This window comes from Leuresthes tenuis, unplaced genomic scaffold, assembly GCF_036924035.1.
Source record: "Leuresthes tenuis unplaced genomic scaffold, fLeuTen1.0.hap1 SCAF_2, whole genome shotgun sequence".
NCBI lineage: Eukaryota > Metazoa > Chordata > Actinopteri > Atheriniformes > Atherinopsidae > Leuresthes > Leuresthes tenuis.
Window position 1 is genome coordinate 17,157,490 of NW_027325356.1, and position 16,982 is coordinate 17,174,471.

The following is a 16,982-nucleotide window of genomic DNA, read 5'->3' on the forward strand; positions in this document are numbered from 1 at the left end:
TATGTTATGACACGTTGAAATTTGTCTTCTTGTCGAAGGAAAACAACAACAGCAGCAAAAAAAGAAATTCACACCAACCCATTTACAAAAGCTCTCTCTTATTTCATTCGCTCAACTCATTCTCAAGTTGTTAACAAGCATGTCAAGACAAGTCTCGTACTGCTAGAGCAGATAACATCAGCACCACAGCAACAGAAGTAGCGCAAAACCCCACGTACCTCACAGTCTCACTTTCTTTTAGTGTCTTGTTCTCGGTCTCTTTTCCTCTGACAGAATGAATAAACACGCTCCACAAAGTGTAATCTCTTTCTTTTATTAGCAACAGCAAACACAGAAACAATGACTTTACCCTCCACCTACTCCCTCTCTCCTCTCCATTTGCTCTTCTCATCAGCTTTAATGAACCACAAATCTCATCATCCATCTTCTCATCAGCTTTGCCATCACCACCTCCTGCACTCAGGCACAAGTCTTTAAATCTGACTACTTATTGCCTGTCACTGTCTGCATTTGAATAGAGACCAGGATGACGGCACATAATTCATATTTGGTTGTAATGTATAATGCACGTAGATTTTCTAAAAATATTTTGTCCTTCGAGAATGAATATTTACTTTGATTGCAACAGTTTTTGGTGGCTGCTGTGTCAGTCCAACTTCAAAGCTCTGGTTACCTTAGCGGTGATTCACTGCCAGCTGATCTTCAGCATATTGGGTATCTCACCACCATAGTGATGTTAAGGAGGACAGTGTTTCATTTATGCAGTCCTGTCTGTACTTGTTTTCATGTAAGGTATTTTTAAAAAATGGCAAAGCGTGAACAGCGATCTGGCTGGATGTAGCGATGAATAGGAGCTGCGATACTAAGTCAGTGTTTTGTACATCAATGTTACGGGAGAGAGATGATCTAAAACATGTAAATGGGTTAATAACTGTGATGCCAAGCCAAGCCACTGATCACATAGGCTGAGTGGGCACTTCTCCCTCCATTGGACCATGAAGTGACATGGCTTGGCCTCATCTTCAAAGGGGCAGTGGTCTTTGCATGTGGGAAAATTAGATAATTCTGCCGAAAAATCCAATGTATCATGACATGTAGCACACCATAAAGAATTCAGGATGCAATGAAAAATAAAACTTAGCTAGTGCTCCTGTTACAGAAGGGATCTTGCTGTGAGAGTGTGTGTATCTCTTTGATGGGCTTAAGCATCTTAGTAGTTGTCTCTGTGATAGTGGCCAACAATATACTAAAACTAAAGCTATTCAATATACCTAATGCATATTTCATTATAATGTATGCACTGATCTGTAATTATTTGAACACGGGACTGTGTGAACACATTTCACCCTTTTTTCCACGAAGCTGTGTTTCATTATCAGCTTATTTCAAGTTTAGTTTAACTTCACCTCCAATTCTGCCATGTTCAGCTAATAACTAGTTTGAAACTCTATTTTGTTTACCGAATTTTTTTTTTTTCATAAAAGGACCTCTCAAAGAAACTAAATGTTTTGCTTTTTGTTAAAGTTGCAAGAATTCTTTTACTCGTCAGGGTTTTCTTGACTATCTAATTTATTGCCAAATGCATTCGTTCCATTTCATACCAGATAGAGAACACCAATTAAAGCTTCTATGTATGGTCTATATGCGTATTTGTGAATATGTTTCATCCATTTATGGCTGTCAAACGGTTTACTTTCTCCGACTGGGAGTAGGACTCTTCACCCCTCTCCCTGGTGCTGCTCTTGGAGGTGTGGGGCTGGTAGCAGAGGGGGCGGGGCTAGGAGCAGGGCTTGCAGGCTGGGTCTTAGGTTGAGGGATTTCAATGGGGAGTTTAGGTGGGATGAGCGTTTTAGGGGTCAGAGTAGGTTTTGCCTCAGGGATTTTCTCTCCGTGGCGGTACACACTGACCTGGAGGGAAAAGGAAAAGGGCAAGAGTCATTGTGTTCTCACACATGCAAGAAGAATCAAATGTGATGTCAAATTCTCTATTTTGATTGTGAGTAGTTGCTGAATACAAAGTTCAGCGATGTGAACCGAATCAATTTAAGACTTCCTTTGTGCCTGTATCGGTTGGTCTTAAAATTACTGAGCTTGTGTTGTAGGATGACACCACAAGTTGACTGAAGCTGACTGATGATTGATTTATTTTAGAGTATTTATGTATTTCATATTTACTGTTTATTCTTTTACTTATTCTCTTACTTGTGTTTTAACAAATTCATCTGTATAAATTTTTATTGCTTCATTTCAAATGAAGTATTTATATTATCCTAAATTATTCCTCTTCAAGCGAATGCTTTTAATATTTAAGCGTGTGTAGATCAGGAATTATGAAGTCCAAGTCAAATTTCTCTAGAGCGACAGTGTAGTAAGTAAGTCAGTCAGTCAGCAAGTATGGATGTATGTATCCATCTATCAGATTGCAACATTTTACCATTCATTCATTTAGTCTTTTTCATATGAGAAGAGAAAGGCGAGCTTCACATGTTTACACCTTTCAAGCTAACAGTTTGGAAAGGAATCATTTTGAGCCTTAAGTAAAGAATATTCTTGTTTCTTGAGGTTATGCTATTTTTCAATGTTGACACATATTATTGTGGCAAAAGTCAAAAGGCTCAACTATAAACACAGCTTTGTGCTGCTGTGATCCCACAAAAAACATCTCACTGTCAGGCAATGAAAAGATAAGATTTCTGGCACAGATGGTCAGAAGAATTTCATGGCTCTGAGTAAATCCAGTCATTAAGGGCACACCGCAGTGACACTCACCACTATATCCACAGATTCGCCTCCATATTTGTTCTGGACAATCATTGTATATCTGCCGGAATCCTCCATGGAAACACCTTTGATTGTCAGACTTGCAAACTTGCCCTGGTCCAAGGAGACCACATACTGGAAAAAGAAATCAAAGGTTAAAAAAGTGGTAAAAAGCGTTAAGCGTGACCAAACATTTGAAAAGCCTCTCATTTAACATTTGATTTAACCATTGATATATCTCTAACCCAGTGTAGTAGAATGAGCTTTCATTGCTGTGTTCCCAAAGCGAAACCATAGCATTGCCATTGGATAGACACATAGACCAATAATGTTCCATGATTACAGTGTCTTGTCTTTTTTATTCTTCTGAACGTTGTTTGCTATAATGCAATGGCAATAATACTTGGCCCATGTTGATTGCCTTAAATCCACCAAAGAAAACTACCCATCTGTAAGCCCTCAGGACACACATCTGTCTATGTTTGTCGCACACTTGAGAAGAGAGTACATTTTGACTTATACCATGTGAGTAGTGCTGACAGGTACAGTATTTTAATTCACCTTGCTCATACTTGCCCAGTCATTTTTAAGGTCTGCACATGGCACTAATTACATCCCCAAGTGGCTAATTACGTCCCCATTAAGAGACACACTTACCTTTAATTGTGAGAAATCAAAAAGCTCTACTCGACCAAAAGAAAAAAAAAAAGTGATGACCATTTTCTAATCAGCATGTTAATGTAGTCTTTAGTGATGTCATCCATTCATTAGAGAGTAGGTTATCTTTTGGTTGTTTCTTTCTCTTTTGTTGGACTGATAGAAGACAGAAATACATTATCTGGTACAGTTGTTCTGGCGGCGAAACAATGCAATGTACTAAAATGTAGTGGTGAAATGTACAAAAGCATTAACTTTTGTTCTTTACCATTTCCTCCACTTCACCTCCAGCTACCCGTGTGCATCTCTGTTTTTGTGTTACATTTCTACTCAAGTTCAGTGAACTATTTTCTCGATCTGTGTGTATTTCTGTTTTTCTGTTATCTTCATATCCTCTGTAGTCTCTGCGTTAACAAGGTAGAGAGGAGGCACCCCTGAGGTTTGAAAAACGCATCACCAAGGACTGTGGTTCTTGTTATAGACAGATTATTAGCAGGTGAGAAAATGAATAAAGAAGAGGGCAAACTTGAACAAAAATTCCTCCTGGACCAGGGTTTCTCAAACTTAAATCTTCAAAGCTGATAGGAGCCGCAGGATGCTGTTGAAAGAGCCTCTGCTGACTAGGGACAGACAGTATAGACTTGCACTGGTTGGCAAGTAGGTCGAACAGTTATAAGAGATACATTTCTTCACTTACTGATCCATGAGTGTACTCATACTACTGACCTCACCCAACATTCACCAAAACAGGGAGACGCCTTTGGTTACTCTTAATCCTGGTCACTTCATTAGTAAACACACGGAGAGCTTTGACTCTAAAGGGACCTCGTCTGTTTCCAACAGGGAACTAAAGTGTATCATGTGAATTTCATCAGGATTAATTAAAACATGCAAGACTTGAATCATCCAACTTATATAACAGATTGTTTTTCAAATATTATGACTCTTTGTATTGGTTTACATCTTAGTTTAAAGTTAAATGTCTTGTTTTGTTAAGATACATATCAAGTCATTAGTCCTTGGACTGGAAGAGAGCAATCCATCAATGTAAAGACACTAGTGCCAAACGACGTTCGTCAAAACAGACACTGATACTATTGTTTTTTACAATCTCCACATCATCCTGTTTTTAAGCAATGCCACTGATGAGAGAAATCCTTTCATCAAATCTCTGTCAAATATTGCTCTTCAGAGGTATGTCACCACGTTTGATTATTGTGTATCCACACAGGCGTTTTGACTTATGTTTCAGATGTCTCAGTGTGGCTGACCTTTTTTATGGTAAACATTGTATAATACTAATATATTTTGTAGTGTATAAAGTAATTGTGTGTTTTGTGTCACACTAAATGGTACAACTATGCCACCTGCTGGCAGAATCAGACTATAAGCATTGTCCCTTTACTAGTAAGGTACAGAGATAAGCCATAACTTTATGACCATCTGCCTAATACAGAGTGTGCTCTCCTCATCCTGCCCAAAGAGCTTTGACCAGCAAAGGCATGGTCAAAGAACATCTGAAGGTGTCCTGGAGTGTCTTGTACCAGGACCTTAGCAAAGGATTCTTTGGGCCCTGTGGATTGTGGGTAGAGTCTTTGCATATTGGGCTTGCCATCAGATTGGTATCTTGAAAGTTTAGAGGTCAGGGGAACACCTAAGGCACTTTGACATGCTTTTTAGCCCCTCCTAAGCTGTTTTCGCAAGGCTCAGTGCTGTCCCTCTGCAGAAAGCTGCTCGTTAGGGGAGTGGTGTTACCATACTGTATGGCTGCCGGGGGTGATTGGTCTGCAGAAATGTTTAGGAAGGTGCCAAAGTGAAAATCCTCGCAAGTCCCAGGATGCAGGTTTTCCCAGCAGAACATTGCATTGGATTAGGATGAGAAGTGTTGCTCACTTTACCTGTCAGTGGTTTTAATGGCATGGCTGATCGGTGTAGAAAATGTAGAACATAATATCATTGATCAAAAGACACTTTTTTTCTCCTCAGTTTTAAAAGTTACCATGACATCCTGACTCATCCATCAGTCTCATTGTGTCAATTCTAACATACTTCCAGTTTAACCTTTAGATTCCAAGTTGACACGAATTAGGTGTGCGCTAAAAACAAATGCTAAGAGCTTCAATAATGTGTGACAAATTGTGAGGGCCAGTTGTTAATGTAGTCATGGCTGAACATTGTATTTTGACAGCCTAAACTTTAGTCTTTATGTTACTACCTAAATAAATCCAATGAGGACAGTAGAAATTACTATATACCACATTACTACACATGAGCCTAATTCAGTATATACTGAATGCAGAAAAACCCAAATACTCTGATCAGTTTTGAAGAAACTTCCTGTTACAATTGTTTTAGGTTAATAAGACTAAAAATAAGATGAATAATTACAACAAAGGAATGAGAAGAAAGAGGTTAAACTGCTCAAAGTAAGAGTCAATGGTAGAATTTTTCAGTACAGAATCAAATAAAAGTTCAAATAAATGAGTTACAGAATTTATCTATGTGTTTTGGTTGAGTAAGTCAAGATAAAGTCAAGTTGTGAAATATTTTCTGATCCCTTTCATATCTTCAATAACAGTTAAATTACCTGATCATCAGGTTCGACTTCCCCTCCATTCTTCAGCCACGACACCTGAGGTTTGGGATCTCCACACACTGTACATGTTAAACTCAGGGTCTATATGAAGCAAAAAGGTGCCTTATTAGAAGAGCACATGTAGTGGGACAAAGACATCTGCACACACCTGGACACGTACCTTCTTTTCCATAATAGTGACCACATCCGGCAGTCCTCCAACCACCTTGCCACGGTCTGAAACAAACCATTGGTAATATTATCACATATTCTGAGTAAGCAGAGCTACTAAAGAAAGAAACAATGGAGATAGGAGAATGAAACTTACTCTTCTCGGCATAAGCTTCAGCCCTGAAAAGGACATTCAAGTTAAATATATTTGTTATGACAGAACAATACCTAAACTGGCAATACACTTCTTCAAAGTAGGAATTCAAGAAGTAATAAAAAAAATACATACATAAGTATTAGATTTTTTATTAAATTTCAAAATCACATTATATTGAGTTTTCCAAATATATTCTCTTGGAAAAATGATTTTGTTTGATGAAGTCTGTCAGGACAGCATGGACCAGAGGTCAGCTGCGGGACCAGATGGCTGGGGAAAGCCTGTTCTGTTGGCATGCTGATGCTCAATCAAAAGGGCCATAGGGTGTCAGTGTTTCAATGTGTTTGTAAAATCTTGTGCCTTAATGTCACTCTTTAAATGTTAATTAGAGAATGGATTTTGACAGTTCCCACTATGCATACAATGCGGCGTTTGGACTTTTTTCTTTTCCTGGTTCCTCTTCTTTTTCCTTTTTTCTTTTTAATGGATTTGCAATAAATGCACTGCATGGAGTTTGTCTGCTACCTGACGGCTTCTATCTATAACCTTGAATATCAACATTTTATCATATTGAACTCCTCCCCAGACAGCAATGCTTAATGCCTATCAGGTCACTTAAGTGTTTGAAATAATCCATTTGTAGATGGAGAGTATAGTCAACTCAGCCTATTCTGACCTTACATGTCCTGAGATATTCTTATATTTTCTCAGAGTTCAAAATCTTTGCAACAGCAAACATAAAAGAAAAGATGGCTGAGTGAGGGTGTTTTAACCTAACATTTCAAAAGAAGCAGGTCAGTATACAAATAAATAAAAAAGATAAATAAATCGCTGAACTGTGATAAAGCATGAATCTCTGGATTTTTAGACCTATCTATCATACAATCCTATCACTGCTGCATCAGAGCAATAAATAAGAAAAGTGGGTATATTTTTTTCACTAACCTTTGCAACTGCAATCATGCTAGGAGCAGCCATTACTCCCATTATTGACTCTGATTTCATGTGATTTACATTATTCTTTCAGCTAAAACCCTGGCAGTGTTAAAATATATTAAAGCATTAAAATTTTAGGATTAAACCTGAAGTTAAATTAACTAAATCCTAAATCCTGATTGATGATACAGCCCCCACCCCACCCTGTTGTCAACACACGATCTCAACATCATCCACTCAGTCTGGTACAACATGAAGAGACAGACAACCCTGAGACAACTTAAATCCCCAAGATATTTGTGGCCTGTGGAAACTTCAAAAGAGATCTTACAGGAGAGGGCTGTGTTGAGACAGACATGCTGAACTTTTACAATATTCAGCAGAAACAAGACAGGCTGTTATTCCAATTTGTGCAACAGGGATAGTGGGAAGATCCACATTGACCAGAGTGAGCTACTTGGATTAATAGAGGATGTATGCACCCTGCACTCCTTGTTGTGTGCAGATGTTTAACTCAGCTGCCTAAAATTAACCATAGGTTTTTAATCTTTAACGGATCTAAGCAAAAATTTCAAATTCACAGATTAAAATGTTCATCGATGAATTTCTGGAAGTTATGGGATGTTGTCAAATCAGATCAAAATTAGTGAAAGTTAGTGAAAATAAGGGGATCTTTGGCTATTACTGTCTATATAAAGTACTAAATCCTGGGAAATCCTTACTTTGATTTACTGGATGTGAAACACAGCACAGGCAAAAGTAAAGACACTGATTTGAAAGTGCCGTCTTACTTGAGTTTCTGGAAATCAGCAAAGGCCTTCTCATATACTGTAAAACACAAAAATAGAAAGTTACTGCCACTTTTAACGACACTACTGTTTCCTCACTTTTATCATCAAGAATTATACCTCAAAACACATATCTTCCTGAAATAGCCACTCAATCTTGGCTTTTGACTGTGGTTTTTAAACTGTATCTGCTACTGGCTCCTCCATTAACAACAAGAGCAGAGATGGCAGAAAGAGAAAGATAATGCAACGTGCAAGTAATTCTTTTATCAGCCAATAAATAAATTAATCATACTCGGAATTTTCAAAGACTAAAAAGTGAAATACAGAAGTTCCACATGTAAACCTAATGCAATGCATTGCAATCAGCATTGAATTTAAGCTGACAACAGCTGCAGTTCTATGTGAAGGAGCAAACTGCTAACCTTTCAACAGCCAGTTTAATCCCAAAGGGGATGAGTGTTTGATACTCAAAGAAAGGTTTTTGATTGGAATAGCACTTGAAAGTCCAAGACTACAAACTGAAGCGAAGAAAGCAATAAGAATAAAGAGGCCGCGTTGTTTACATCATCCGTGTTACTGAACTGTCAATTAGAAAAATCTAAATTTATATTAAAAGGGGGAAGGCACTGACCATCACCGCTGAGGTCCAGGGTTCGTTTATGGGAATTTTCAGAGTTGGTGATGACGATGGAGTATGGTCCTTTATCCTTGTCCACTGGCTCAATCACCTGTGAATCAGTCGACCAATAAACTGCTCAACAAGGTGACCAACAAACCCATTAGCTCAGTGTTTAACTGCTAATTTGCAAATGTATGTTGTCTTGGCTCCAAAAAGATGTATTTGCCTAATAGGACATGATAAAGCTTTCCGACAAAAAACTAAAAGGACACAAGTCAATTTATCTAGTTTGATCAGTTTCAACAGGTGGGCAACAGGGCAAATTTATGTGCTTTACTATTTTTGAATTTTCTATTTTCTCCACCCTTTAGAGGAGATGATCATACCTCCATTGTTGCCATGGCAGGGTTTCCTCCAATCACGGTCTTATTACTGTGGGAGAGTTTAGTCTCACTGAAAAAGTACAGAAGAAAGGAGAAGTAAGTGTAGATGTGTGTGTAATGTTTTGTGACAGAAAGGTGAAGCCTACTTCAGAGATAATGGTAAAACATAGTTTATATGGCTTCTTAACTATATACACCAACTGTACAGAAAGGCTGTGGAGACGTTAGAAAAAATTAAATCCCCATGATTTTTTCTTCAGTTCCTCCTCGTTCTTTCTTTTTTTGTCTTTGTCTGTTCTCTTTTTGTTTTACTCATTTTGTAATCTCTAATGTAAGACAACGCATTTAAGTGCAGAAAACCATTGTTTTTTTATTGAAAATAGCAGGGGTGTGATTTCTGTCACAAAAAAGGGCAATTTAGTGGGATAACCAGGACAATAAAAACCCTTGTCAACAGCCATCGCAAGTTTTATTATGTGGCTTATAGCTTTTTGCCACTCCTGGCAGTTTAACTAGAGAGGAAAGCAAAAATAATGGCCTTGTAGTCAGAATGTTCATATGATTACTGCAATTCCTTCTTAAACGTCTTTAAAAGCGACAAATTTTTCCTGTTACACTCGTCCTTATTTTCTTCCTTATTGTTATATTCATACGACCAACACTGGTTGTAGCTCTTGAGGCTATAGCTGTATTGGCAATAGTGCAATGTTAATAGTCTTACAAATCAAATTTCTTACCCATGATACCAAGTGATGTTCATCTCTGAGGTGTAATACTTCAAGTGACACTGTAGCTGTATGCCCGTTGCTGTGCAATTAATCACCAGCTCTGGTGCACTGGCTCCTAAAGGAGGTGATAGAGCACATTTGAAATAAAAATAGAATACATGTTTTCCATCTGCTCCTTAACAACCTTTGAGAGCTACAGCCTGCTTACCATTCCTCTATCCATTAGCTATACCCGCTTCCATTTACAGTCCTTTATACAGTATGTTACCTTTGTCCAGCCTTGAATGGGAAATTGTACTAATGAGGCAGCGTGTGGTTTTTAGGTAGCAGTGAACCTGTATGTTGTAACCATGAGAAGTTTGATCAACTTATATTTTAAGCCATTATACATAAAAGGCTAACTCATACTATCCTTTGTCTGAGTGGAACTTTGCTCACTGCATTATGCAAGTGGAGAACTGAACTGTGTCATCCACCTGGTCACATCACCATGGCTGTTGATGTCAAGTGAATGTCTCTTAAAATAGTAGTGAGATGCTCCTCCTGTGACAGTGCAGTGGAATTTTAAAGTGATTTCACAACATGATGGCATGATGGCCAAATGCTTGCAGCATAACATCTTCTGCCACATGCTGATAAGTATGTGTGCGTGTGTGTGTGTGTGTGTGTATAACGCTGGATTTTAAAGCAGGACCACATCAACCCAGTGATGGATCTATTTAATCTCCTATCAATGTAGTCTGGTTTTGCCATGTTATATTTAGATATTTTGAACTAGATCCCTCTAGTGGGAAAAGGATGATCCCAATGATGTATAGTATATTTTTTCCTTTCTTTTTTTGATATGCTCATATAAAGGCTCATGAGATAAGTGATGTGTGCGTATTCACCTCTGAGCAGGTGCATAGGTGTGCATGCATAGAGGGCAGTTATCTACCTGCCAGTTGGCTGAGCTTGTTTATGGCATCGTCAAAGACTAGAAGAGAAGCAGAGGAGCGCAGGGTCAGGTAAAGAGAAAGTAAAGTCAAGTGTTGCCCTCTGGAGGCTGCATTCAATTTCAGTAAACAGAGGTTTTGATGAAACATCTCTGTTTCCTCAATTTCCCTGTTACTTCAATAAACAAAGAAACTGAATATTTCTATATATGATTTTTGCAGCGTCTAAAAACTGATGAAATATCCAAATTGTGTTACATAATCTTCGTAAATCTTCTTTTAGGTTTACTGAATACTTGTGATTCTCAGTTACAGAAAGGATGAGGGATAATCTGAGACTCCTGTTTTCAAAGTGTGCACAGACATGGAAATTTGAGGGACTACAGAGTACCAGCTTAGATTTCAAACTTATACAATTTTCTACAACATTATCAAAATACACCTTATTTTGAGTCAGTATGGTCACCACCTGAGCATGCTGTTATATAGTAAGAATTATTTTCTCATAATAGTTTTAATGTGTTTGAGTTTATTCTGAATATGCAATGTACTCTTCATGTTTTCATCAAGCTGTTTTTAGGTTTAAACTTTTGACATACCATCTCTGTGCAGGTTATATTTACTCAGTCAGATAATAAGCCAGTTGCTTTGACTGTAAATCACTCTTGAAGGTAAACTAAGCAAGAAAGACATCCATACTTTTTCCGCTGACATCAATTTGGCTCATATCTTTTCCCCTGTCATCGCTGATTGTGGCTCTATAAACTCCTGTTGTCTTCAGTGAAAACTGGAGGAGAAGCAAGCAAGGGAATACACACTTGTTCAATCTGAACGCAATGTGGCCTTATTTACGGTAATCAGAAATACAGCTCAGCACGTCATCAGATATTCACATAAGTTCTCAAAGCAAATAAAGAAACCCTGATTATGAATGTAAGAAATAATATATATATTCAATATATCAGATGGAAAAATTATATAATAGTACACATATATGATCAATTTAACTTTGGAATTTAGCAACAATTCTTGAGAGATAATTGCATTTATTAAATTGGGTTCTTTTTTTTAACTTAAAATCTGATGCTACTATATTCATGAGGAATATTGAGGAATATATACAAAAATTACAGTATTTTACTTTTCTTTCACAGCCCTCAGAAGATCAACAGTAGTTCAATGTGTGCCTACCAGTTTAATTGGCAGTTTGCATACTCCTGATCCCAGGTCAGGCTTCACATCAGGGATAATCTCTGCATCGTCTTTATACCAATGGAACTCTGATTCCTTCTTCAAGTTAGCAACCTGTAATGAAAAGCTTAACTTTGTCAAAACGCTCTAATTACCGATACACTATTATTTTCTATAACAAGGAAAGGAGGTTTTCAATGTCTTTCACATAGCAATTTCAGCAACAAATAGTTCCCGGTATCCCAAAACTGCAGTTTTGCTTACCTTCTACTGGACAACCCACACACACACACACACACACACACACACACACACACACACACACACACACACATACACACACACTCTTGCCTCATGTCATATGCTAATTTGGTCAGAACTCTTAGGTGTCACATTTTATAGCAAACGGCATCCCTTTACTGGTATTGCAAACTTTAATTGAGTTTGTTGACTTTGGAGCAAGGGCTTCTTTCTTTGACAGCAGCTTCACAGTTCATGTCAGACCTGTGGTTGTTTCTGACCATCTGAACAAATTTCCCTTCATTTTAGGTTGACAATTTAGGCCTTCTTCCAAGCTTTGGGAAATGGCTAGAAATACCCATGAGTTGTACTTACAGTATCAGACCAGTAATATGGCCCTTTGATTTTCCAATAGTATATAGTGGTTGTCACATATTTCTTTTCTATGATGGCACACCGAAGCTACCAGCTGCAGTCAATCATGATCGCTAATAACAATTTAAGAGAATGTGGAAAGCATTCAACATTTATCATCACTGAATCAAAGACCTAAATGGGTGTATTTCCTTTTTTGAGATGGTTATGCTTGCTTTCAGCAGCATTCACACAATCAATCTGCTGTCTTTCTCAAAGAGCACTTATCTAAGCTGAACTGACAGTCGAATTAAACAGATTGCAGCACGAGATTGTCTCAAGGCATGAGAACAATACTCTGAATTTAAAAGGGTCTTAATAATCTACGTACTTCCTAACAAAATTTAGAGCAATTTAGCGAATCACTGACAGGATAATATGTGGTTATTATCAGTCTAGACTTTACCATTACAAAACACCATGGCATCATGCACTTCATAGAGTGGCTGATCAGGGATCAACGAGTCAGTTGCTTATTTGTTTAGAGTGTAAATATTCAGTGATTATTGACTTGGCTTTTTACCTTGCAGACCAAAGTGACAGAGCAGTCGTCTCCGACCTGAAGTGACAGGAACTCACTGAAGTGGGGGCCTGTGGTGGATACAGTTGGGATTGAACTTAACTGTAAGGTGCAGTGTGAAAACTGTGCTCTTAATAAAAAATACCACTATGGAATCTTCAAATAGGGATAATTTTGAGACTTTAGCTCCTAGTTAAAGCAAAGGTGGCTGTTTTTTGTGCTTTTATGTATACTCACTGATTAGTTGTCTCCCGGCAAGCATAGTGCTGTTCTAGTCTTGGGCTATGAAAGATAGAACTTAAAAGTGGAAGAGGTTTTGTGAGTCTTACCCTCTTTGACTCTGATGTACTCTCTCCTCTGGTAATCAGCCTCAGCCAATGCTGCCTTGAAAGCTGTGCACATACAGATATATGTAAACAGGGAATATTTAAAAGATCAAAGTTATGCAAGTAGTTGCTAAGGCTATTTCTTTTCTCTTTTCTTTTTGATTACTTAGCTAATGATCGCCTGTGTGGGAGTGGAATCATTAAGTTCAAACCTACCTTTACATTTAACACCCAATACATTTCCATAACATGTTAGAGAAGGGGATAAATGTGCTGCCAACACTCACACTGCATACACAAGAACACGGGGCATATACTACACATTTCTTAATCAGCTATGTAGAACTCTTGCCAACACATCCACTAATACGTCATGAGAAAAGTTCTGAAAACAACAAGTTATTTTAGGACACCTCACCCGAATAAACTGTTTTGGTTTTAATTTGACATAAAATGTCTTATTGTCCATTAATAAGCATTCTTCATGTAGTTGGTTCTGGTTAGCTCTATTAAAGATACCCTGGAGGTGCTGCTGGTGGAACTACGGTCAGACTTCGCTTCTCTTACCATCTCCAATCAGAACCAGTGAGCTCTGTGCTTTGCCGCCACCATCTGTGATCTGGCAGGTAAATGTCCCCTCATTCTCCTCTGTGAAATGGTCCATGATGAACTCAATTATACCTGTAGAGACGTCGTGACCCATCTTGTTTGGCTGCAGAAAAATAGAGTTGTATTGTGAAAAGAATGAAGAAAAAAAGGAAAACAAAAAAAACCACACATATTTGATGACAGACTTTGTGAGTATTGATTGAGCCTTTCATGTCCCAACGAACCACTGTCTGACTCAAATAGTATGGGGCAGACAGTCAATTTGTTCATATTGAAGACAATAATGAATTTTCCATCTCTCTTGTGTGTTTTTTTTTATTCTGAAAACTATAGTGTATCTTACATCAGCTCCAGACAGTTCCTTGTTGTTTGCAAAGAATTTGTAGGTGACATTGGAGGAAATCCCCTCAGCCTGCAGCCAGAACCTCATTCTGCCTCGCTCCAAAATCTTATAGACCAACTCAGACTTCAGCGGGATGACTAGAATAAAATAGAGGAAAGGAGAGAGTAGTTAGGCAGGTGATGCAAAAGCATGTAACAATTTTTTGAATCAAACAAAAACAGTTTTTTTTTTTTTCAAAAGTGCCACTTCAAAGAAAAAAAAAATGTTCAAAGCAGTTGGAAGAAAGTACAAGTGAAAGGATGAAACGGAGAGACAGAGGAATAGTGAAAGTATGTGAGAGAGATTAAAATGAAGTACAGGAGAAGTAAAGAAAACACACAGTATTAACAAGGAAAAAATATTTGAGTGATACCTACTTGGGTGTCTGATATCATAGCTGAGTGTCAGCATCTTTTCCAAGTCTGAAACAAAATGTCGATTTATTAATTTTACGCTGCTACAGACATTAAAAAGCAATTCAAATACACATTCTACTGATTGCCTGCATGTAATTGTTACCATGCATTTTGATGGGGTACTTCATATAACAAATGTGGAGTTGAAAAATTCCCCAATTTAATTGTTGTTTAATGAACAGATCCCTCAAACAGTTTAAGACAGTTCAAATATGCTCACAGGGAACGCATTGTAGCGTGTGAGTTCTAATTACTGGAGCCCTAGTAACCCCGATGCAGATGAAAAAAATGGAAACTTTGTAAACTAGATCAAAAACATATTGTGTCTCAGGGTGAAAAATCTTTTGGCCAAATAGAGGAGAATCAGTGGAAGGTGCACTGAATAACACATGATTGCCTAGTAGCATAGTGGTGCAATAGAGGGAAAAATACAGAGAAACTTTCTGACATAAAGTCTTTTTCCATGCAGAGAACGATAAAATACACACACTGCCCCAAGCTGAGAGAAATAGTGTGAGCAATGTGCTCAGATGTTATTCATCAGATGTGTAATGAAATTTTTCTTTGTATATATGCCAGTGAGATCATTTTTAAGTACAGTCTCGTAGCTTTCATCTTTATTACATCCTACACAGCACCTTAGTTCTTCAATACACAGTTTCCTTTTGATTTTCTTTTGCTCAAGTCTGTACTTTTGATGTGCTCGTCTGGATGCTGCTGTACAGCTCCTCAAATTTTCATGATCAAGGCATGAAAGATATTTACATGCGCGACTTTAACAAAGGCGAAAAAAACCCTCAAATTTGATGTTGTTGAAAGTAGCACGAGTTCTGATGAGAGTGAATGTCACAATAACATGACTAATTTAAGTTGGGAAAGTTGTAGACTTCTTCTCTGATTAGCTGTACATTTTATTAAAGCCGGAGCTTGGCTAGGTGGTGAAGCACCAGAGCCACACTAACACAGTGACGAGAAAATTTTACCTTCAGCCCTGATTGTGTAGCTGGATGACACCCCGTCTGTGTTGCTGACAGAAACAGAAAATGTTCCAAAATCTTCTTTGTCTGGGTTTTTAAAGATCAGCTTAGAGCTGCAATGCAAAGAAGGACAGAGACAAAGGCACGGGAGGGTAGAATGAGAAACAACAACCATGTACATATAGACAGTAAATGTAGGGTACTAGGCTTATATATATATATGTCTATGGTCTTACTGGCTGCCTTCAGTCTTTATCACAACTCCTTTGGAGAAATCTGTGATTTCTTTATAATCTTTCTTCCAGGTGAAGTGAGAGCCCTCGTTTATTTGGCAGGACTCAAATGACAGAACAATGTCACCGGATTTCTCATCAACCACACAAGACACCTCCTGGGCTCCTTCAATACACAGACAAAAACACAAGAAATTTATAAACTGTTGCTACTGTCCCAAAAATGTCAAAGAAAGCCTTGGCACATTCTACATTTCAGTAAAAGAATTAATCTTCTTACCTACAACACCTGCAAATCAAGATGAATCATTCAAATCAAGCATAGCAATACTTTATGGTGCAAAAAGATACTTGGGGATATATTTCTTTTAATGATTTCATAAACTGACTGATAATCTCCCATTCTTATTGATTACCTGACACAGCCTTGGCAGTCACAGGATCAGAGGCCATTGAGGACATACCCACTCCTGCAGCATTGGCCGCACATACTCTAAACACATAGCTTTCATTCACTTCCAGACCCGTTACCTAGGAAACAAACAGACAAGGAAAGCGCTGAAAGGAGGAACCAATAAGTAAACATTTATACTTGTTAATATAGACTCTAATGTAGTAAATGAATAGTCTCCGATCTTTTGTGAAAAGAGAATTGACAGCAGTGGCAAACTCTGTAACCCCATCCCATGAAAAGTGGAGACTCTGAATGACAAATAAATATATATTAACAAATAAAATTGACTGGAATGATCTGCAGTTAACCTTTTTTGTCTGATCAAAACACAGTACAAAGACAAACATATCAAATCCACAATATTTAAACTGCATTGCTCATTTAAAGATGCATGTTCAATTTGACTTTAATGCTGGCAATATATTTAAAAAAATATGGAATTAGGGCAAGATGGCCACTATGTTGCATTACCACTTCTTTCATCAACAAGCTTTAGGTGACTAAAAAA

At 37.8% G+C, this 16,982-nt stretch overlaps 2 protein-coding genes across 2 annotated transcripts in view; one reads left to right on the plus strand and one right to left on the minus strand.

Annotated features, from left to right (window-relative positions):
- Nucleotides 1-16,982, plus strand: part of rnaset2 (ribonuclease T2) — a 67,143-nt gene that overhangs the window by 25,559 nt on the left and 24,602 nt on the right. The gene's annotated exons all lie outside the window — the stretch shown is intronic.
- The window catches only part of myom2b (myomesin 2b), a 32,000-nt gene continuing 15,315 nt past the window's right edge, over nucleotides 298-16,982 (minus strand). The window contains exons 20-39 of the mRNA XM_072380394.1: nucleotides 16,437-16,551; nucleotides 16,024-16,186; nucleotides 15,794-15,900; nucleotides 14,772-14,816; nucleotides 14,356-14,492; nucleotides 13,971-14,115; nucleotides 13,407-13,469; nucleotides 13,081-13,148; nucleotides 11,904-12,017; nucleotides 11,412-11,499; nucleotides 10,715-10,753; nucleotides 9,787-9,892; nucleotides 9,053-9,119; nucleotides 8,679-8,775; nucleotides 8,048-8,084; nucleotides 6,321-6,343; nucleotides 6,174-6,229; nucleotides 6,005-6,094; nucleotides 2,770-2,895; nucleotides 298-1,908 (exon numbers count right to left, since the gene is read on the minus strand). Of these exons, the coding sequence (XP_072236495.1) occupies nucleotides 1,690-1,908; nucleotides 2,770-2,895; nucleotides 6,005-6,094; nucleotides 6,174-6,229; nucleotides 6,321-6,343; nucleotides 8,048-8,084; nucleotides 8,679-8,775; nucleotides 9,053-9,119; nucleotides 9,787-9,892; nucleotides 10,715-10,753; nucleotides 11,412-11,499; nucleotides 11,904-12,017; nucleotides 13,081-13,148; nucleotides 13,407-13,469; nucleotides 13,971-14,115; nucleotides 14,356-14,492; nucleotides 14,772-14,816; nucleotides 15,794-15,900; nucleotides 16,024-16,186; nucleotides 16,437-16,551 (1,905 nt within the window). The 3' untranslated portion in view covers nucleotides 298-1,689. The remainder of the gene's footprint in view (nucleotides 1,909-2,769; nucleotides 2,896-6,004; nucleotides 6,095-6,173; nucleotides 6,230-6,320; nucleotides 6,344-8,047; nucleotides 8,085-8,678; nucleotides 8,776-9,052; nucleotides 9,120-9,786; nucleotides 9,893-10,714; nucleotides 10,754-11,411; nucleotides 11,500-11,903; nucleotides 12,018-13,080; nucleotides 13,149-13,406; nucleotides 13,470-13,970; nucleotides 14,116-14,355; nucleotides 14,493-14,771; nucleotides 14,817-15,793; nucleotides 15,901-16,023; nucleotides 16,187-16,436; nucleotides 16,552-16,982) is intronic.